Below are 23,535 nucleotides of genomic sequence, written 5' to 3'. Positions count from 1 at the left end.
TATCATCAAGAATGTTCGCTGCAATGTTATTTGTCACTGTTCCCCCTTCAAGAATTGTGTAAACAGTGGGGCCAAATTTGGTTAAACAATAACAAGAACATATACAAAAAAAAGAAGGCATTAGAAAAAAATAAAAAGAAATAAACCAAAGTGGTTCTTTTTAGGTAGTAAGATTTACTGGTACTAGTTTTTTTTTTTTTAATACATTAATAACTCTTTCCCAAAACTGTAATGATGAATACATATTACTTTTGTAATTCAAAAATAATATAAACACATTATTGATCATTTTCATAAACACGAGATTATCAGAATTCAAAAGTTTCAACAAATACAAAAGTTCAGGATCATTTGTAAATTAAACTTTTTGCATGCTGAAAGCCCCTTAAAGCTTTCTGTTCCTATTAGTATCTTAATTTAGTATGAAAATAGTTAAGCCAGTCAATGCTGTCTTAGATTATATCTTCATTTTTTCTCTCAAAGGGATTTTGACTTTAATGACTGTGAAAGGGATTAATTTCACAAAAAGTACATCTGAACATCATTGCAATAAATTATACAAGGGTCTAAATGCAATAGAATAGCTTAAAATAAAGGTATATTTCATATTAATAACATTTTTTCAGTGAGTATTTAAAATAGAATCAATTTAAGACTCGTCATTCTATGTTAAGTTTTTATGCAGGAAACCTCATTAAGGTACTCCAAATAGGAAGATGACTAGTCTAAAAGGCCATTAGGAAAGAACAAAATTTCTCTAAAAATCTTTATGGAGAAGAATGTTATTTTGTGTCTAACTGAAGTCTCTTCTGTGATTTAAAACTCTTGTACTTATACTTCATTTTGCTTTCTTTAGATAACACAAAATAATTTAAAAACTTTTAACTAGCTATTTCCTGATACTTTGATCTACTTCTTGCCTGTCTATAGTCCTCCTACATTTTTCACCTCTCAAGTTATTTGAACCCACATGGCAAATTATGGTTTTAGGCAATGCATAATCAAATGAAAGAAAAATTTGAATTTGGAGCTCCCACATGCAATGATGATGTGGACACACAAATATACTTTCTTCTTAGCCCATGTCATGCTAATACATGTTACTGTGGATCTCTTATCCCAGTTGTATTATTTATACGCATGTATACTAATTGTATGTATACTAAGTCGTATTTTGAGCAGCTTATTTATTCAGCCTAAGTGGAAGCCATAGCTAACTTTATTTCTAACTACTTGACCAACCTTTTCTACCCACGCAGTATGCTATCACTCAAATTTAACAAATTTGCCTTCTCACCCATTATGAAACACTCATGGAATCTGAGTTCTAGCCCTATATTGGCCCCTAACTAGTTTTGTGACATGGGGAGAGTCACCTAACTTCCCTGGGTTTCACTGTTTTCATCTATACAATGGGGACAGGAGTGCACTAAAAGACTTAAGTCTTAAAAAACACTGAAATTTTATTATCAATGTCAGGGATCAGAGACCCTTCTAATCACTCTTAATAATAAATTAGTGTCTACTATGCGGAAATCCTGTAGGGAATGTAACAGAAAATCAAGTATATTCTTAGTGAAACGGTTTTTGAACTAAGATACCCAGACTGAGGTATAGTACTATACTGACTATAAAGAGAGGCATAATCATTAGCACAATTCTTTCACATTCCATGAACAGAACGGATATTTCTTTCTTAGTCACGTTATTATAAAAAATTTCCCTTACCTACTACTTCCCCTTTCAACTCTAGTCAAAGTCCCTTCCTTTTATCTGTGCTGCTCCCCACTACAACTCCAAATTAATTACTCAAAATTGAAGCTCCCACTGCTTCCACAAAATGATGGAGTGCTTTATTTCTCTTTTGTTTAGGAAAAACCTGTAACTTTTCATAATGAAAAGAATGATGAGGGCTTATGGGAATCTCAGAAAATGACTTAATAGAAAAATATAACAATTCTTTGTCAAAGGCAGGAAACCTTTCGGAACATAAGGACTGCTTTCCTGGGTCAGAATCACACTTCCACAAAGTTAGGGTGCTGTCCCCAATGACAACACAGGAAAGGGTTCTACAGTGGAAAGAGGTCTTTTCAAAAAATATATATCTTGACTCTTCTTATTAATTCATTATGAAAATGTCATATATTATTTTGTCCAATTTGCCTTCTGGGAAACTAGCAAGGCATCTCTGTATAACTGGTTCCTCAACATTTCCTACTTGAGACAACTTTTAGAATTTTAAAGCTGTAAGAAACCTCATACTTCTTCAACTGCCTCACTTTATAGATAATGCGTCTGACAAAAAGAATGGTTAAAACACCTGTCTAGGTCACAAATTTAATGACAGAATCTATTCTGTTGATACTCAGTCCAGAGTTTCTTCAACATATCACATGTTTACTGATATTAACACCCTTTTAATTAATGAATATTTGCTTCTTTGTAGTTTTACAGGGTTATCTGTTTTAATTAGTTAAGTTTAGTGAAAAATTAATACATACATATTTTTCATGAATGGGAGGGGCTGTGTCTTATTCATTATATCCTCAGAACCTAAGACAGGGTCTGGCACATAGCAGGTATTCAACAGATGGTTATAAATTAAGAGAATGAATTTTATAGACTTGGGTCACACACACGCTTAGCTTTAATTTTCTTAAAGAGAAAAAAATCTAAAGCTCTTCAGTTTAACTTTGTTCCCTTGATCATTTCAGACATTTTTCTCTAGACTTTCTCCAGCTCCATTATGTTCCTTAAGGTGAGGGAATCACAATTTTGAATGAAGGAAGAAATTTTCTTTCTAGATAACCAAAATCTCGTAAGTGTAGTGTGCCTTTGCATCATTTTACACTGGTTAACAAAGCATTTATTTGACACTCTTCTTTCAAATTGTATAAGTACAACACACAAATGCTTGTTGGTTTGACATTTAAATACTCTGAAAATTTTGGTTTTATTTACTCTGTCAGAATAAATTCCGTCTTCCACATCAATTATAAAAATGTTAAATAAAACTAGACTTAGCAACTATTAAATTTTCTTTATCCAGAAAGGCCCATTAGTCTCTATATTTATGTTTCCTGTATTTAAATAAATTATCTGTACAAATGACATTATTTGAATGTCTAATATGTATAAGCCACTGAACTCCCGCATTCATGAATAAGTAATTCACAATACTCTAGAAACTTAGCTTTTTTTTTTTTTTTTTTGGTTTGGTTGGTATAGAGAAGCATTAGAAAAGTTTTGGACATGTGAAAAAGGCCTTTAAGAAGTCTAAATAAAAAACATGTTTTAGTTTTCCCTTACACACTGACTTATTTATTGCCTTCCACTGTTCTTCTAACCCCAGACACACCCTTCCTTTCATCCTTAAGAACTCTATAGGAACCCTTTCATTCAGCAATCCTATACCATTATCATTCTACCCTCAAACATCCCTCCTATCATCCAGAAGAACTCTAGAGAAATCCTTTTACTCAATAATCCTGTCCTTTACGATACATGCTAACAGAGAAGCTTAGAGATGGAAAGAACCTTAGAAATCTCTAAGTCAAAATCCCATATACCAGCGTGATATTCACCAATGATAAAACAAATCACTACAGCCAAGTATAGTACTTAAGCTCTTTAACACATCAGCATGCCTAATATATGCACATGATACTTACTTGTACTCATCATAGACTTCCTGTTTGGGCAATGAAGTCTCAGGATGTTCTTCTAGGGTATTTCGAATCCAGGAAAAGGCATGCATTTGCTGTGCCCGACTAGATGACACGGCATTCTGATCACTGATTGTAAAACAAAAACATGTTTTAGCTGAACCAGACAGCAATTAATTGATAATTTTTGAGCCAGGCCTATAAGTTCCATTAAAAAATTGTGTGTAAACACACTATAAATGACCAGATCAAACTCAAGCCATATAGTAGATGCCCAGTTATCTATATGCAAATAGTCCACCTGTGGTTGTGAGCCATTTTCCATAGCTAGTGACTGACTGAAGTTATTGCCCTGTTCCATCCCTCCCGATGGGCTCTACACCGACAACATAAGGTATCTGTTTTGGTGAAAATGACCTCGAAGTGGGTATTTGTTCACTTACTTGCCTGTTCATTTGCCTAAACTTACCAAATCATCAAACTTTTAAGTTGTGGAAAAAATATTTTCTATTTGCTTAGCATGTTTTCAAGTAACTACCCTGAAATCTTATTAAGCACTCCATGCTCCAGAATGCAATTCACACCAGAGAGATTATGAGAGGACAAATCTCCTCCTACAGTCCTTCCTGTAACTGGCTCCCCTCCCCATGCCAATACTTCTACTAAACATCCTAAGTTTTTACTATATGGCAGCATCATTTAAATATAAACTAAACCCATAAAATGGACACCCAAGATAACATGAGAGAAGATCCTCTACTGATTCTGACATTCATCTCAGCTAACTATAACAATAATTTATTTAATTCCAAGGAAGATAGTGAGTGAGTTTCTAGGACAAAAAAATGATTAAAATGGTTCTAAAATTTGGTTTGAGGGAGAAGAGGTAAAAGCAACAGAATTTTCTGGGCGCCTGGGTGGCTCAGTTGGTTAAGCGACTGCCTTCGGCTCAGGTCATGATCCTGGAGTCCCGGGATCGAGTCCCGCATCGGGCTCCCTGCTCAGCAGGGAGTCTGCTTCTCCCTCTGACCCTCCTCCCTCTCATGCTCTCTGTCTCTCATTCTCTCTCAAATAAATAAATAAAATCTTAAAAAAAAAAGCAACAGAATTTTCATGCCATTTCTTTTCATACACAATTTTAAAGTAACAGAATTTTAAGTATAACTTACATGAATGAAATGAACTTTGAGAAATACTAAGAAGGATAATGAAACTTCTAATAGAATACATGAGCTAACAACTTCTCTATTTTCTACATGACACTATTAAATACTTTTAGTAATGAAAATACAGCAATATTCCCAAACACACTTAAAGTATCTTACATTTATAATAAATTCATGTTCCATATATGCAATTTAACTTTTTCTTTTTTATATTGTCATCTATTCACCTAGCAGTAACTAAAAAAACTCCTTTAACTTCATTGCTTACAATACATATCTATTTTTTGCTTTTCTAATTTTCACAATCCCTCACACTGCATAAATATATTGATCTGTTTAAAAAACATAACCCAAATTGCATTTCATAGCATTTACCCAGAAGCATAAATGAATCAGCAAAAACTATAAGTAAACACTTAATCAAATATGATCAAAGATTAAAAGATCTATTGTTTTGCCATTCTGTTTTCTGATGATTTTAGGAATAGCACACAACAATAACAACCATGACACACACCCCACACACACCTTAGGGATGTCCTATTAACACTGTAATTAAGGCAAAAGCAAGAAGAGATATACCTTTTCTCTCCACTGCTGAGACCAGAAGGCAGCTGAAGGTAGAGGTAGAGTTTCTCTAGGTCTGTAAAATTCTCAACTTCTTTCTGGTTACAAAAGATGAAAAGGAAAACATCATTTTTAAAACACTTGTTTATCCCTCAAAAAAATTTACTAACACCTGTGTACTGTTGGTAGGAATGTAAATTGGTGCAGCCATTGTGGAATACACGATGGCGGTTTCTCAAAAAATTAAAAACAGAAATACCATATGATCTAGTAATTCCACTACTGGGGATTTACCCAAAGAAAATGAAACCATAAATTCAAAAAGATATATGCATCCCTATGGTTATTGCAGCATTATTTATAAGAGCCAAGATATGGAAGCAACCTAAGTGTCCAGTGACAGATGAATGGATAAAAAAGATGTGGTATAGATATACAATGGAATATTACTCAGCTATAAAAAAGAATGAGATCTTGCCATTTGCAAGGACATCGATGGACCTAGAGGGTATTAAGCTAAGTGAAATAAGTCAGAGAAAGACAAAACCATGTGATCTCACTCATATGTGGAATCTAAAAAATAAAACAAACAAAAAGAGCAGAAACAGACCCATAAATACAGAGAACAAACTGGTGGCTGCTAGAAGGGAGGAGATGGGGGATGGGCAAAATGGGTGGGGGAGCGGAAGATACAGGCTTCCAGTTATGGAATGAATAAGTCATAGGGATGAAACATACAGCAATAGAGAATATAGTCAATGACATTTTAATAGCATTGTATGGTGACAAATGGTAGCTACACTTGTGAGCACAGCATAATGTATAGAAACTTGTTGAATCACTGTCATACACCTGAAACTAATGCAACATTGTGTGTCAACTATGTTTCAATAAAAAATAATAGTTAAAAAATACTGACTGTCTAAATTTAAACCAGATGGAATGAATCACCTGCCAAAGAAAAAATTGAGGCTTTTTTCCTCATCAGTAAAATAATAGTTAAGTTGTTTGATAAATATACTTCACATAAAAAGTTACTAAGAGAAAAAAAATGGTACTTTCCTTTTAATTCTTATATTCTAGATATAAATAAAATCAATGCTTAGACAAAAATTTCTCAGTTTTAATCACATTTAAAGAAGGAAGACTGCACAGGATTATAGGAAAAGTACAGACTAGAAGTCAAAAGAATATTCATTAGTTAGACTTAGCCTAACCATTTAACTGGCTATGAAGCTTTGGTTCTCTGGCAAATTTTCCTTACAACTGTAAAATGGATACGATGACTTCTATGATCCTTTTCTAATTCTCAAAAACCTAGAACACATGACTGATGATGCTATTGTCACATGGGGATAGAACTGAAGTTTAAAAATATTGAAGTACTACCAACAACCCTTTCTACACAATGCAAATGTAATTATTTGTAGAGTTGCAGCAGTGGCTGCTATTTGGAGGACCTACTCGTAAGATTCTCTATAGCTATTCTGCAACTACATCCTTTTGTCTCTAAACCCATCCTTTAAAATAATTTCTGCTACACAGAGGACTGTATATAGCTTTCTTTCCCAGCTCTGTTTGCCACAAAGTAGCTTTAAATGTGCCACAAACCCTGTTACAGTAAAAATATCATAGTGAAATTCTGGCAGCCTAATTCAAGCAAAACTCCATTGCAATTGAAAATGTGGACAAATTATTGGCATTCCTGGTAGCAGAATTTATTCTTACATAATAAAACACAGCTTAAACACAGATCCAATTTTTAAAAAAGTTTAAAACAATATAACTTAGCCTATTCTTACTCTCACCAAAATTCATCTATAAAACAATTTAATCCTAGAATTCATCCACAAAGTGATTTAATCTATCAATTACATGTAAATAACTCCCAAATCTACTTTCTTTTTTTCATTTCACTGTCTATGCGGTCTTTTTCCAATTAGTTTTCACTCTAATACCTAATAGATTTATCAGCAATATCTTGTATAACTCTCCTAAGAAAAACAAAACACACATAGACATTTTTTCCCCCAACTGTTACTTAACACCTTTTCTCCAGTTCCCCAGTATTCAGTTTTAGAATATGCTTAATTTTGTTCCTCATCATACATTCCACTTTATTTAGCCCTCTTAACTCTTTCCCCCGTATTCCTCCAGGCTCTTTGTTTTCCTTGTCACTGTATAAGTCTAGGTGTTTAGCTGTCCTTCTTTTAACAGTAAAGGATAATTCATTTACTCACTTATTTATTCATTAATTTTATTTCCTGCCACAAATGATTTGCAATAATTACGAACTCACAATGAACCTACAAAGACTGGAAATACACAAACGAACAACACAATAGTCCTTGCCCTTAAGGAACTTAGAAAGATTCGTAATCACTAAAAAGTACAACACTAGTCGGTTTCCCTACCTCCAACCTTTCCCCACTTGAATGTATCTTAAATATAGTTCCTAAAATACTTTCTATTGAATATTATTAACATCACCTACCTAATCTCAACAATGCCTAACGATATTAAATCCAAAGTAGGTTATGTTTCAAAAAAACCCACATAAGAAGTTAAGTTCTCAAAGCAAAGTTATCGAAACCGATTTCAAGTTGAGGGGAAACCTCAAATATTACCTAGTTAGTTGAATGAACTAAGGTGATAATTTCCTACTATTATGGTTGAGATATCTCTCTCTCTTTTTTTTTTTAGAGAGGGAGAGAGAAGGGGCAGGAGGGAGAGGGAGAGAATCTCAAGCAGGTTCCACACCCAGCGCAGAGCCCAACATGGGGCTTGATCCCACAAACCTGAGATCATGACCTGAGCAGAAATCAAGAGTCAGATGTTTAACTGACTGAGCCACCGAGGTGCCCCAAAGATCTCTTCTGAAAACTTATGAGGACTTTTCTCTCATACATTTAACTCTTTGTAAGAAGATACACAAAAGGAAATCTTTAAACTAAAGTTTGATTTAGATGTCAAAAAACTTTCCAAGAAACCACTTTAAACTTAATTTTGCACGTGACCTAGTTAGTGCTTTGATCTTTCACATCCTGAACAGAAAAGCCTGTAGCAAACAATCAGATTCAGCATTCAGTTTGATATCATGTGATCCAGAGGGGGAAAAAAGGTGTAATGTAAGATAAGCAAAATCAAGTTACTTTTGGAGGCTCAAGGTAGAGTTTGGTATTACCACTGAAAATCCCCTTCCCTTCTGAAGTTTTGGCTGATAAAGAATATTCATTCACACCACGAACTAGTAGCATGGAGCTATCTAATTCCTTCTATGAGGTGCAAGTAAAGTGGTAAAGAGAACACAGAACAGAGACAGCACTCATCAATATTCCATTTGCTTACCTACATTTCTCAGTTTCCTTTGCAGCTAGTATAGGACCATGAATGGAGCACAAATGATATATTTCATTTCTCAGTTAACATAATTAAGAATCAATGCTCCATTTTCTTTCTCCCTTTGTGCATGTATTTCACTGGGGAAACTATAACATACCAGTGTCTCAATGGGGGTTCCCAAGGGACTATGTGGAGCGAGGGCCTCCAATGATCTGCGCTGTACATATAATATGAATGAAAGTAAATTTGTGTGGTTATGCCACTGGTATTTCAGGCTTCCTTTGTTATGGCAGCACAGTCTAGCCCATCTTGATTAATACAGAAAGTTAGACTTTTCCCTCTAGCACTTCTGAGAGGACTGAAGATCCCTTTTCCATATGTAGATAAAAATGTGAGGAGGGGAAAAGGATTCCTCTCTGTTATCACAAAATCTTTTATTCAATCATTTTTAGAATAGTATTTAACTTACTGTGAAATTTCAAATTAAATTAACCACAAATATTATTTATCAAAATGGAATATGAGCTAAAAAGAAAAAAAAGGTTAGAATATACAGCCTTCATATTCTCTTCCACTTAACTTTTACTTCTAGAAAAAAACAAAACAAACCAAAAAAACCCTACTTCGGGCACCTGGATGGCTTAGTTGGATAAGTGTCCTACTCTTGATTTCAGCTCAGGTCATGATCTCAGAGTTGTGAGATCAAGCCCTGTGTGGGGCTCTGCACTGGGCATGGAGTCGGCTTAAGATTTTCTCTCTCCCTCTGCACTCCCCCTGCTAAAAAACAAAACAAAACAAACGAAAAACAAATACTAAAACCCCCAAAAAACCTACTCTAATTCAAATCTATTAATTTTGGACACATGATACTATAATATGCCTATATGTCCCTCTACTTTGGGCCACAGCAATTACTCAAGAATTTATACTCAATTAACTTGCATTTCCTGGAAGGTTTTTTGCATTTACTGTTCAAAAAATGATTTTCAGTGTCTAGTTATACTTTCCCCCCTCAACTAGACTGAAGATTCTAGTTTGCCCAAATTCAATCACCTTTTTATTTTTTTTTAAGATTTATTTACTTATTTGAGAGAGAGCACACATGCAAGCAGGAGTGGGGGGAAGAGGAGAGGGAGGGAGAGTGAGACTCCTCAAGCAAACTCCCCACTGAGCACATGGAGCCCAATGTGGGGCTGGATCCCAGGACCCTGAGATCATGACCTGAGCTGAAATCAAGAGCCAGCCACTCAACCACTGAGTCACCCAGACACCCCAAACTCAATCTTTTGAAACAGAATCCTGAAAGATAAGACAGAGCCAGGTGAGGATCCTTTTAATATTTTAATATCCCATTTAATTTTTTAAACTTAAAATTATGAAGCATTTCAAACAAAGTACAGGAAGCAGGTACACATGCACCACTATTCATATTTAAAAGATGCTAACTTCTGGCCATATTTGCAAATTCGTTGACTTTAAACATTGTACAACAGCTGCATGGATTAAAACCAGCTTATTCATTCTTTACTGATAGACAGTTTATCATAAAGTTTCATTATTTCAAATAGTGCTACAACAAAAATCCTTTATTTTTGACTGCTGTATCTTTGTGCAAGTTTTTTTTACAGTAAATACTTAAAAGTAGAAATACTTGGTCATCAAGGATGCACACCTTCAACTTTACTGGGTATTTCCAAATTACTCACTGAAACCATTATGCCAATTTATATTTCCAACAGCAAAACTACAATTTTTCTACATCCTAGTTAAAACTTAAATGTTAGCTACTCTTATGGGTATGAAAAAATATTTCACAGTCTTACATTTTCTGGTTGAAGATAAGACTGAATATTTTTTCATATTATTTATCATTTGAGTTTAATACAATGGCTATCAAATTTTAGCATGCATCAGAATCACCTGGAGAGCCTGGTAAAGACTGCAAAACCCAACCTCCAGAGTTTCTGAATCAGTAGGATCTTGAGTGGGGGCCAGAGAATCCTGATTTCTTTTTTTTTTTTAGATTTTATTTATTTATTTGAGAGAGAGAGAATGAGAGAGAGAGCACGAGAGGGAAGAGGGTCAGAGGGAGAAGCAGACTCCCTGCTCAGCAGGGAGCCTGATGTGGGACTCGATCCCAGGACTCCAGGATCATGACCTGAGCCGAAGGCAGTTGCTTAACCAACTGAGCCACTGAGGCGCCCGAGAATCCTGATTTCTAATACGTTCGTTCCCACTGATGCTGATACTGCTAGTCAGGGAATCTCAACTAAAGAACCACACTGTTGAAGAAACCACACATTTAAAAATGAGGGTATTTATCATGTAGTCTATATACTAATTCTCCATTGGCTATACATGCTGCTATTACATTCTCCTAGTTGTAGCTCATCTTTTCATTTTGTTTTTGGAGTCTTTGATGCAGAGACGTTTTTAATTTCCAGGAAGTCAAATATATCAACCTTTTCATTTATAATCTGCGTTTTCTGTGTCTTGTGTTGAAATCCTTCCCTATCCCAATGTCATAAAGGTACCCCTTGTTTTCTTTTTAAAGTTTTGTTCTTCACATTTGGGTGTTTAATTCCCCTGGAATTTATTTTTCTATAGAGCAGGGCTCTGATTAAAAGTTTCCCACAAGGTTAGCTAATTGTCCAATATATTGAGTAATTCACCAGGTTCCCTTCTAATTTTTCATTCCACATCTATTATGGGATTCTTGTTTACTTACAGGTTAAAAAGAATGCCATTTTTACTTTTAGTATTTAAAAACACCTTTCTCTAAGGTGTAATTTAATTTAGAAAAAATCAACAACTTATCCTCGAGAGTAATATAACAAAATGTATAATTCACTGATCCTTCTTGAACTTGTGTCAGAGATTCTTCATATAAAAATATTACCCAATAATTGATTAACATAGTAATAAAGCAGCTTTGATAGAGCTTTTATAAATCTGAGTTTAACAGGCAAATTTCCTGTTGATAACTAGTATGAATATATCACCTATATTATATATTAAAAATGAATGAAACAGCTGCTACTTGAGCTTGATAGACTGACCCTTCAAATCTAATCTATCTAAAGCAGTAAGATATAGTAGTAGTGACGTGTAGAATATAGAATTAGAAGGCTTAGAGCCAAATTCCAGATTTGCACTCATTAGCTTTGTGATATTAGCAAGCTGTTCAAGCTGAGTAATCTGTAAAACAGTGATAAAATCCTCATAAAATTTTTGTGAGGATTAAAAGCAATTTATAAAATATATCTATGATAGATATTATTATATAAATATTATTCTGAAATATGTAATTGCTTAAAAGATTTTGTAGAAGAGTTTATGGTTCAAGTTCTATCAACAAGTACATAATCTTTTATTTGAAAAAGCAAGATGTCTTGTAGGAAATATTTTAGCCTCATGACCTCCACTAAATTGGGAGGTACACCATAAGAACAAGGCTCCTAGGTTTCATGTGTGAGCATCACACTTGCCCCTAAGTTATTGAAGACAGTGTTCCATCAACAGTGACTTTCCACAGGGTGAATGCAGAAAAAGGTAGATACTATTTCCTCCTAAGCCATCAAGATGAAATAGAAGTTAGAAATTACTTCTGACAACAACTGTACTACTAGAGAGAAAGAAATCAATTTAAGCAGAATAGGTCAGAAACAAAAGCTTTCTTAGGTTGGATTTGGAACAAAATGTGTAACTTTCCACCTGTCTTCTATCATAAAAAATACTTGAAACAATATTCTGTATTTCAAAAACCGAGTTTCGGGGCGCCTGGGTGGCTCAGTCGTTGGGCGTCTGCCTTTGGCTCAGGTCATGATCCCAGGGTCCTGGGATCGAGCCCCACATCGGGCTCCCTGCTCAGCGGGGAGTCTGCTTCTCCCTCTCCCACGCCCCCTGTTTGTGTTCCCTCTCTCGCTGTGTCTCTCTCTGTCAAATAAATAAAATCTTTAAAAAAAACAAAAACAAAACCTGAGTTTATTTTTAGCATCTCTGCCTCTGAACTATCAATATAAATGGATGGATTGCTGAGGATCAGGGAGAATTTCAAATGTCTGATTACCAGGACTTGAAGCCCTTCAAGCAGATGATAAGGAAATATATTCCCAGTATTTACTGCCATGGAATATAGTTATAAGATAGTCTGAATGGAGAGATCTGCTCCTGTTCTTAGGGACCATCTTGAATCGGGTTTACACTATAATTTCTCAAATGTTAATAAAAAGGAATTTCTCCTGTTTGAAATCAGTTTCGCTATAGTGATGTGTTTCCTGTTATGAGACTTCCCTCTCAGGTGTTACTGAGGTTTTTGTTTTTTGTTTGTTTGTTTTTGTTTTGTTTTTAAATAAGGTCACAAAACTGGGAAAGGGCTGATGTTTACTAAGACCATAACAAACTGAAGGCTCAATTGTGAAGCTTTCATGCAAATCCATGATGGTGAATTGACATCTGAGGATCTTATTTTTATTTCCAGAAAAAGCAGAAACTCTTCTATTGAGATGTATAAATACCCTTCAAAGAACTAGCTAGGTTGACAATGACTGAGTTCTGGTGGAAGATGACCAATCAGGCTATCATCACATCCATAATTAGTTCTTCAAACTTTACTTTTCAAACTGGTATCAGAAAAGGGTCTTTTAAAAAAAAATTTAACTTAAATTTGTATGCAGAACAGTCAGCTTAAAATCTAGAAACCTACATTCTCCAGTTTGACTGTTTCTTCTGTTAACCATGTACAGAGGGAAAATATATACACTGACAGGATAGTCATGCTTGAATTTGCGTTTGATTTTATAAACTACAGAAACAAAAGCAAAAAACAAAATGTAAAAAAAATCTAATTTTTTCCTCCTCAGGTGACACTGATTCAGGAGCACAGTACTAAAAGGCCTCTTTTTTCACCAGCATCATTGACAGAAGGACTAAAAGGGGAAAAGTAGAACCTTATTCTATAGCCTTTTTTTAATTTATGGAAACAATCAACATACCTGATATTATATTCTCTCAGGCCCCAGCAGTTGTGAAAGCTGTCCTCCCACAGGATTGAATAAGGAAGATAGAGAAAAAGGTCAAGGTATGAGGACTCTAGTTTTCAATGCTTGTTGCTTAGAATTCTAAATTTTCACTTGCCTAACTTGCTATGATAGAACTATGGTGGGCGTGGGGGTGGGGTGTGATTTTCTTTTGAGCCACCTGCTATAAACAATGTAAGAGGAAGTTGTTTTTCCACTCTCTAGAAAATACAAATCAAATGGGGAGAGTAATTTTTATTGTATTTGTATTATTGTGAGAATTTACTCTATTTGTAAACCTACTGAATTAGATATAAAATGAAAATGGTTTAACTCTGTTTAAAATATTCTGCTCCGAGCAATGTCCACAATAGCCCAACTGTGGAAAGAGCCGAGATGCCCTTCAACAGACAAATGGATAAAGAAGATGTGGTCCATATATAGAATGGAATATTACTCAGCCATCAGAAAGGATGAATACCCAACTTTGCATAAACATGGACAGAACTGGAGGAGATTATGCTAAGTAAAATAAGTCAAGTAGAGAAAGTCAATTATCATATGGTTTCACTTATTTGTGGAACATAAGGAATAGAATGGAAGACATTAGGAGAAGGAAGGGAAAAATGAAGCAGGCGGAAATTGGAGGGGGAGACGAACCATGAGAGACTATGGACTCCAGGAAACAGAGGGTTTTAGGGGAGGGGGGATGGGTTAGCCCGGTGATGCGTTTTAAAGAGGGCACATATTGCATGGAGCACTGGGTGTTATACGCAAAAAATGAGTCATCAAAAACTAATGATGTTCTGTATGGTGACTAACATAACATAATAAAAAAATAAATAAATAAATAAAATATTCTGCTCTGGATTACGAATGTGATCTAAGTCCATTTGAAAGACATCAATTACTAAGGGACAGCTTTAAAAAAGTAAACCAAGGCTGACAAGCAAACTTCAGTGAAACCCAAACTTTCTTACTTCCTTCTAATTCTGCTGGGTGATCTAAAGAATCCATGACCATCTGAAAACAAACTAACAAACAAAAACCCCTTTCAGCTTGCCTCAACTACAATCAAGACTAGAGAAATTCTGACATCAAGAAGCCTTGAAGGGCTACAGTGTAAGCACTGGAAAAATCACACTCTAGGGTAGGTAAGTAAGGTATTTCTCAGTAGAGTGTGTGTAATATATTAGGAAAGTTCTGCACATAAAATTAGAACTAGATTAAGTTATGAAAGAAGAAAGCTAAAGAGATTGCCATGGACATCTAAACATCTAATTTTATCTAACAGTGGTCATTTTAAAGAACATGCTTTAAAATATACTGGGTTTTTTTTTAAGGACTTAATAATAAAGAAGGAAGCTGCATCTCTGAAACTGAAATAATGAATAACATGGTATCAAGTATAATGCCTACATAAGTGCCCAGAAGACTAAAGACCAAACAAAGTGCTGAGACAAGGGCATATTGTTAAAATATTCATATAGCAGGTACAAAGGTTCAAATAGGCAGAGGGTACATAAGGTGACAAATGTGAATCACTTTGAAACAGAATTCAGGGGACACCTGGGTGGCTTAGTCGGTTAAGCATCTGCCTTCGGCTCAGGTCATGATCCCAGGGTCCTGGGATCGAGTCCCACATCGGGCTCCTTGCTCAGCGGGGAGCCTGCTCTCCCTCTGCTTGTGCTCTCTCTCTCTCTCTCTGACAAATGAATAAATAAAAAATCTTAAAAAAAAAAAAAAAGAAACAGAATTCAGGAGAGCAATCTCTAGGGAGAACACCACTACCCGTAGTTAAATTCTACAAAGAGTGACCACGATGAGATGATCATGTAATACTTCTTTGGATCACTTAGGTGAGGCAAAGCTTATTATCGACATTTCTGTATCCCTTATAAAAAGACTCTAGGATTCTACTAGTAGTTGGGGATGGGGTGGGAGCACTAACAAGGAGAAGGTTTAGGTCTTTCTAGTCACTGTGTTTTTAACTTTTTTCAGCACAGGAAGAAAGGATGGTCTCTGAGAGAGACGCTATTATTATGTTCCCCCGAAAAATGGATTTCCAATTGATTCTTCAAGATTACAAAGCTACAGCCTCAGTAGAGGTGTAGGCCAGAGAGAGGAACCTTCAGTTCTATAACTGCTTTCTCCATTCCTAGTAACCTCTTCTTCTTTTGCCCATGACTTAAAATAAAAAGATAGAAAAACCACAATACTATAAGAATTCATTTGTTTTCTACAAGACCACACTTTTGTGTATTATGCCATTCTTATGAATACCAAGATATTAATGAATATTGAGCTTCTTTCAGGTAGTGGTAAGAGATTGCCATTATTCTTTCCTATTTTTCTTTTTGACAATAAAATGAATTTGAAAGCTAGCTGACAATGGTTAGGGCATTCTTAATAATTATAAAAGAGAAGAGTTACTAGAATTCATAATTTGCGCCTTACTGGCAATTTAGTCCACTTGAATCCCTAACAGGAGGGAAAAAAACAAAACAACAAAACAAAACATTATGACTGTACTGTCCTCCCATACAAAGAGGGTATGAAATAACTCAAGATTAATGCAAAAACAAAAAGAATAAAAGGTTCAATATCCTCTAAATGGCCTGGCCCCAGAGATTATTTCTTTATAATACTAAAAAAACAGAACCAGCTATTTAAATCTGGCCCTTTTGTCAAGTCTTCCTCCTTGCCGTAGTAAATTCTACACAAAAATGCTCTTTCTTTTGAAAGTTACCCACTTCTTCAACCAACTGACCAAAGGAAAAAATCAGATTTTGAAACAGGTCTTTGCTTACTAACAGTAGCCCTAGGGCCACATCACAAGATAAACCCTATTCTAACAATGAGCTCCTTTCAAGCTACAATGTATTTTAATTAGATACTGCAAACAAAACTTTTAGTTTTAATCAAGACTGGATTAGTAAATTGACCTTGGTCATCATTTAGTATTCATTACAGCAAGGATCTGAGGTAAGAAAGCATGCTTTCTCCCATAAAAGAGGGAGAGGAGGAAGGAAGTCTCCCAACTGTACACACTTCATATATGTCCCCTCAATGACATATTATACTATATATCTCTGGAGGGCAGGAGAGGACAAGTGCCTCTTCTTTAAAAATTATTCCTTGAGTGAGTTCTCAAAATTATGTCTGGCAGTATAGCATCTATCTTAGAAAGTCCCACTCTAACTTCGTTTAGTCTGGTGCTCAGGAAGCAGATACGTCATTCTCTAACATTTCATGGATCCTTTAGTTTCTGTCCAATTGCTGCAGCTGTAGGCACACCGAAATAACTGGCTTCTAACCTAAGACAGTAACCATGGGACAGACTTGAAAAGTTTAAAAATTAAATGAGAACATTCATTCTTTCATCCAGCACTGTCTACCATGCTTTAGGCATGACCTTAAATTTTAATACTAGGAGAGAGACAATCAACAAAATTTAAAAGTAAAACATACGTTATATGGTTATGATAAATGCTATGAAGAAAAAGTGTTGGGAGGGGATACAATTTAAACGAGAGTGGTCAGGGAAGGTTTCACTGGGAAATAAGATAAAATGTTTCACACAATGACTAGCCAATGGGAAAGACTCTCAAAAGAGCTATCATAATTCTTTGTTCTACCCTACTTTTGCTTTTCTATTGACTAGTTGTTGTAATGGCCAGCCAGGGCAAAACCTGACAGTAAAGAAAGGCTGTCTTCTCATTATCTGTCCTCACATATACTATTATGGTTCCCTCAACCCTGTAAAGAATGACTCTCAGAAGAACCTTGCCCCAAAAGAATCTAACACAGAGGTCACAAACCCAAATGCCAGGCAGGTAATACAAATGATTAAAGTAAACTATAGGGAAGAAAAATATCTATGTTGAGGAGCTAAAAGCCTGGTGGGGATTGAGAAGATTGAAGAGTATACGTCATGTTTGAAAGGGATAGCTGCTACGTAGGCCCAGCCAACTGTTGTCATGTGGAAGTTAGGACTTAAGTGTCCTGAGTTTTGAAGAGAAACCAAACATACAACTTTTTTCTGTGAACTCTCCCTATTTTAAAATATGGCAACCAATCTGAAATTTTAAAAATGTCAATGTGGGCCAAACAAAACACCTCTGTGGAACAGATCTAGCCTGTGGGTCTCTAGAGTAGTTCCTCTGGTCTACAAGGTCAAGGGCAAGCAGGGGGTGGGGGGGTGGGGCAGAGGGGGAGAGGGAATCCTGAAGCAGACTCCCCACTGAGCATGAAGTCCAATGTGGGTGGTTCTCAGGACCCCGAGATCACGACCTGAGCTGATATCAAGAGCCAGCCAGTTAACCAACTGAGCCACCCCGGCGCCCCTAGGCTGTTAATTTTTGTTCATTTCCCTAGGGAGGACAAACACTATTCCAATGGGAGTGGGTGATAGAGAGCAGCCTCTAAAGGATTACTGAATCAATATTCAGAACCTAGGATATACTTAATACCAGATTCAACACAAGTTCACCTCTTCAAGTTTTCTACTATATTCTTTTGCAAGAGGACCCTCCTGAGAGTTCTCCCCTGGAAGGGAAGTGCCTCACTACTCGAATAATCTAAATGATAGCATCTGTCACCTAGTTTCAGGTTTCTCTAGTCCTCCAAAAGGGATTCTGGCAAATTCCATATCACTTTCCACTTCTCCTTCCTAATGATAATCCTACAAAGTCCTCTTTTGGTCAACTTTCATGAATAAACCCTATCCCAGTAGAGGTGACTTAGGTCAGGAAGCCTATAAACTCATCTATGACAAGGAACTCTAGACATGTTCACTTTTTGCCCAGGTGAGTTTACTTGACCTAAGTCCAGCGCATAGAATGCTCTCTAAAACAGTGCTTTATTAGGCTATGCTAAGTCACCAAAAAGGGCCAATCAATGCAGCATTTTTTTTAGACCTAGAAGTCGCTGGCAATACATAAGAGTCTTCTCTTGGAATGTTGATCAGTTAGAGAGCCTGAGAAGTAAGGCCATATATTCCTCCTGAGAAGTTTAAAATATGGACACAAATGGGATTTAAAATACCCTCCCTTATTCTTGGTTGTAAGCCTTTTATCTCTCAAACTAATGAGAAGAAAGGTAAGCAAAGAATGTCTAATCTTACCTTTATATTCTTACCAGGATTGCTGTTGAATTGCCAAGTCTATGAGACATATATTTTTCTTCCTGCTTTCAACTGATTTCCTGACAAACTGTTGTTTAATATTTACATTAGCCTTTCCTAACAGGAACCAAAATATATAGTCTTCCCTGCCCCCCCCCTTTAATCATTATTAGTTCTAATAATTCCAAAGCAGAACTAATCATTTAGGAGACCTGAACATTAGAACTGGTGGAAATATTGCTTCCTGGTGGTGCATACGCCTAAAACATAGTAACATAAATAGGAAGTTCTCAATATTCTGATAGTTCTGAATGATAACATATGGGAAATAACTTCTCTTTCTATTCCAGAAAATTGCCCTATAGATTTTACCAATCATTTCCTCAATAGTGTGGCCTAGAAAACCAGTTTCAAGGTAAGTTTTATGAGGGAAAAAAGTTTGGAACACACTATACTTAAGATTCAGGATACACAGCATATTAATAGCTCTTAAGACACTTTTTAATCCAAAGTTCATGAAAAATTTTTGACTTTTGGAACTTTTTGTATAACATATTAACATCCTATGGAACTATTCTTCCAAGGACCATATTTTGGGAAACATGAACTATTATTTCCCAGCCTGCTGTGACTGACTTTAACCAAACCAGGCCTTTTCTACACCAAACACTCATGGTTATTTCTCTCACATTTTAGGATTTCCTACAGCTGTCAGGTAGTCCCATTTAACTGAACTAAGGCAAGGCGACTAAGCAATATGGACTGAGTAGCTTTCGAATTCTGCCGGGGTCTAGCTAATCCTCTGGTATTGGGTATATCAAGGTTAGATTTTGCCTCGACTGTAAAATTGGTTATAAAAAATATAATTGGATCAGCTTTACAAATGTATAATGACATTATAGATCTAAAAGTGTTATAACTAATGAGAAATTTAGTTTAAGATATTTTGTTATTATTAAAGTAAAAATCAACTGTTTTCACTGCAAAAGCATTAAAACATTAACAAAAAGCTTTATTCACAATTATACCACTATAAATATTTTCATGTGTCTTTCCTGATAAACAGGCAAAATGCTGAGCTTTAAAAATAGCACAGATACAATTTTATATTTTTCACTTCTATATTTCATAGTGGCACAGTTTTCACAATTGTAATTGATTTAAATAATTAGAATCATTTTAGCTATTTTGTTTTAGTGAGCATGTTTTGAGTTCTTTAAAGGGCATTCAAACAAACTGCATGCAAAAAATAAATTGCATTTAGAATTATTGACTACTAAAATTCAGTAAGATAATGAAGTCAGCTTTTAATTTCTTCATTTCAGATTTATTTTAAAGTTGGAAAATCATTTTCAGAAACTTTTTCTTGATTATAATAAGAAACAGAATTTCAAAAAATTCACATATAAACTCATATTTCATATACTTTAAAAAATGATACTGTGTATCACAGTTTTTAAATGCCTGGGCTCTGGAGTCAGACTACCTAGATTAAGAGCCTAATTCTACCAATTATCAAGTTTTATGACCTTGGGTAAATTACTTAACTTGTCTGAGCCTGTTTCTTTTTCTGGAAAATGAAGATGAAAACAGACTAATCTCATAGGCAAATTAAAAAGGTTGAATGATAAAACATGTAAAGCACTTGTCTGGCATATGGTGGTAAATAATACTAAGAACAACAACAACAAATACAAAGAAACTCTCTGTGTGGGGATATTATATACATATTATACATTCTTTTTTATAATTACTGTTTGTGAGTAATCATTCAGCAAGTGTTTACTGAGTATATTCCACATACTAGACACTGTGCTAAACACTGAGGATATAGAGACCACAAGACAGTCTTTACTTCCAAAAGCTTATTTTTGGAGAAGAAAACAAATTAATCTGGTGATTAGCATACTATGTGGTAAGAGCTTTAATAGGAACACAGAGCATTTTACAGGGTGCATGAAAGCAGAGGCCCTTAACTGAGAAGGTAAGGCAGATTGGTTGAACTTGTACGTATGTATGCGTGTATATTCTTCTTTGTCTTTCTCTGGTATAGAGGCTACGGAACAAAAAGCTCCTCCATATTCTAGTTTCCCTTACAGCTAGGAGTCCCAAGTGACATTACTCTGGAGACTGAAGGTCCTGAAGTGGGTTTTCAGAATGGAAGCAAGTATCCTAAAATAAAGACAGAGCTTCTCCAGAAGAAAGCCCTTTTGCCCTTCCTCCCTTCTTCCTGCCTCACCATTTGGACAAAGGCACGTAAGTGCAGTAGCCATCAATGATGTGAGCGGACAAAAGTCAATACGGCAAAACAGAAAAGAGCTCAGGACTCCAGTGGCATTGTTGAGTTACTGCACCACTCTAGAACACCTAACACAAACTCTTATTTCTGTAAGCTACCCATAGTTCAGTTTTCTGTTATCTGCTGTTATCTGTTATCTGAAAGCACTGCTCTAGATAAACAAAACTTTCTGAAAAGGTTTCTGAGCTGAGTCCAAAAGAAAGAATAGGAGTGATCCAAGTGAAAATTTTGAGAAGGGCACAGCCAGGAAACAGCATCTACAAAGGCCCGGGGGAGGAGGGAGTATGGAGTGTCAATATCGGCATCTGTTCTACAATATGCACCTTCTGGCTTCTCGGATGGCTTTAGCCGAGATTCCCAACCTTTTCCATCCTCCATTCATTATGTTTCAGGGATTCAATACTCTCCCCTCAGTGGTCCCATATGGGGAGCATTCATTCTTAAATGGTATGTTCTGTGATGATGAACATAAAATGTGTCTTTGACTGTTTAGACTTCCAGAAACAAATTTATGGTGATTTGAGTCAATTACAAGTACGTTATCAATTTACACATGTAACACCTTCAACTAAAGCTGCCATGTGTGCTTCCTATGTGCCAGGCACTGTATTTACACTAATTATCTCACTTAATATTCACAACAACTCAGTGGGTTAGGTACTATGATTATGTCCTTCTTTAGAGAAGTGAATTAGGTAAATAATGTCCAAAATCAAACAGTAATGGTAATACTGGCTGGGGCAAGGATTCAAAGTCAGGTCTGTTTCATTCTAAAGCCTCAGCTCTGAGCCATTCTGCTATACTGCTAATCAGTTTCCTTAGTTTCTGGCCTCTTGGTTCCACTTCACTTGCTTAAATCCTTCCTGCATCTATGCAGTAAGGTTTTCAGCTCCCCATCTGTACTCTCTGGATTAGAGTGGTGGTGGTTCAGGCTGCTTATCTCCTAACAGGAGAGGATGGAAGGAAGAAGTATATGTAAGCAGAGTAGAACAAGGGAAAAGGGGAGAATGCCAGAAAAAAAAAAAAAAACCTCAACACTACATCAAAAACTAATGATGTACTATACAGTGGCTAACTGAACATAATAAAAATAAATAAGTAAATAAATAAAAAGGAAACAGACTGAGGGTTTGCTGGAGGGGAGGTGAGTGGGGGGAATGGGATAACTGGGTGATGGGCATTAAGGAGGGCACTTGATGTAATGAGCACTGGGTGTTGTATGTAACTGATGAATCACTAAATTCTACCCCTGAAACTAATAAACACAGTATATGTTCACTAAATTGAATTTAAATAAAAAATTAAGAAAAAAGAAAGAATGAAATGTTCTTTTCCTCTCAAGAATGAAACAAGTTTCTGTTCTTACTGCCAAACTGTGAAGTAATTCCAAAAAATAAATTCAAATAATTAAGCAAGTATGGGTCTCTAAAAGGCCTAAATTGAAGGTGGCAACACTTCTTTATATTTTAAATCTCAATGTTTAATAATTGATTAGTTTATACTCACACACTTAACAAATATATATTGATCATCCCCATGTACCTTTGAATCATATTCCAATGAATAGGTTCTTATACTGAAGAGGCTAAGAACAAATAAAAAATGCTTATTATAATGATCATAGATGTGACTACATAATACCAACGAAGGTAATTAAGCACAGGTTAATATGGGACAGAAGATGTATCAAACTCAGACCTGAGAAATCAAAGATGCCACTCCAGAGGGGGTTAAAACTAAGATGAATCTTAAAATATAAGCAGGTATAGCCAATAGAAAGAAAAAGAAAAAACAAAAAAAGAGGAGATCATCTAGCTAGACCAGTGTTTCTCAACTTCAACACTACTGACAATTTTGGGATAATAAGACTTATGAGGTGATGCCCTGTATTTTGTAGAATGTTTAAACAGCCTTGTCTTCTACCTACTTGATGCTGATCACACACCCTGTGTGTGAAAATCAAAAATGTCTCCAGATATTGTCAAATATCCCATAGGGGGCAGAAATGCCTCTGGTTGAGAACCACTGCTCCAGACCTGCACTGTGCAAACTGGTTGCCACTGGCCACATGTGGCTATTTAACTTGAAACTAATTAAAATGGAATAAAGGTTCAGTTCCTCAGTCACATTAGCCACATTTTAAGTGTTCGACTAGCCATGTTTTAATGGACAGCGCTAGAGAGAATATATTCTCTTCTCTTATTTCACAACTATTCACTACAGCTTAATGATAGCCTGTGGGTGGAATGAAGAATCATAAGATTAAACAAGAGTAAGGCCAGAGTATGAAAGGTCTTCCATACCATGAGATAGAATAATGGGGAGTCAGTGAGAGGTTTTAAGCAAGGGTGTA

The 23,535-nt window shown here is 35.7% G+C and overlaps 1 protein-coding gene across 2 annotated transcripts in view; it reads right to left on the bottom strand.

Moving 5' to 3' along the window:
* Positions 1-23,535, bottom strand: part of RFX7 (regulatory factor X7) — a 137,827-nt gene that overhangs the window by 49,355 nt on the left and 64,937 nt on the right. For both annotated transcript variants that reach the window (XM_078079291.1, XM_078079292.1), the window contains 2 exons: positions 5,414-5,496; positions 3,672-3,794 (listed from right to left, as the gene is read on the bottom strand). In XM_078079291.1, the coding sequence (XP_077935417.1) occupies positions 3,672-3,794; positions 5,414-5,496 (206 nt within the window). The remainder of the gene's footprint in view (positions 1-3,671; positions 3,795-5,413; positions 5,497-23,535) is intronic.

The sequence above is a fragment of the Halichoerus grypus genome, chromosome 8, assembly GCF_964656455.1.
Source record: "Halichoerus grypus chromosome 8, mHalGry1.hap1.1, whole genome shotgun sequence".
Lineage (NCBI taxonomy): Eukaryota > Metazoa > Chordata > Mammalia > Carnivora > Phocidae > Halichoerus > Halichoerus grypus.
Note: the sequence above shows the minus strand (reverse complement) of the source record. Positions and strands in the feature narration are given on the sequence as shown.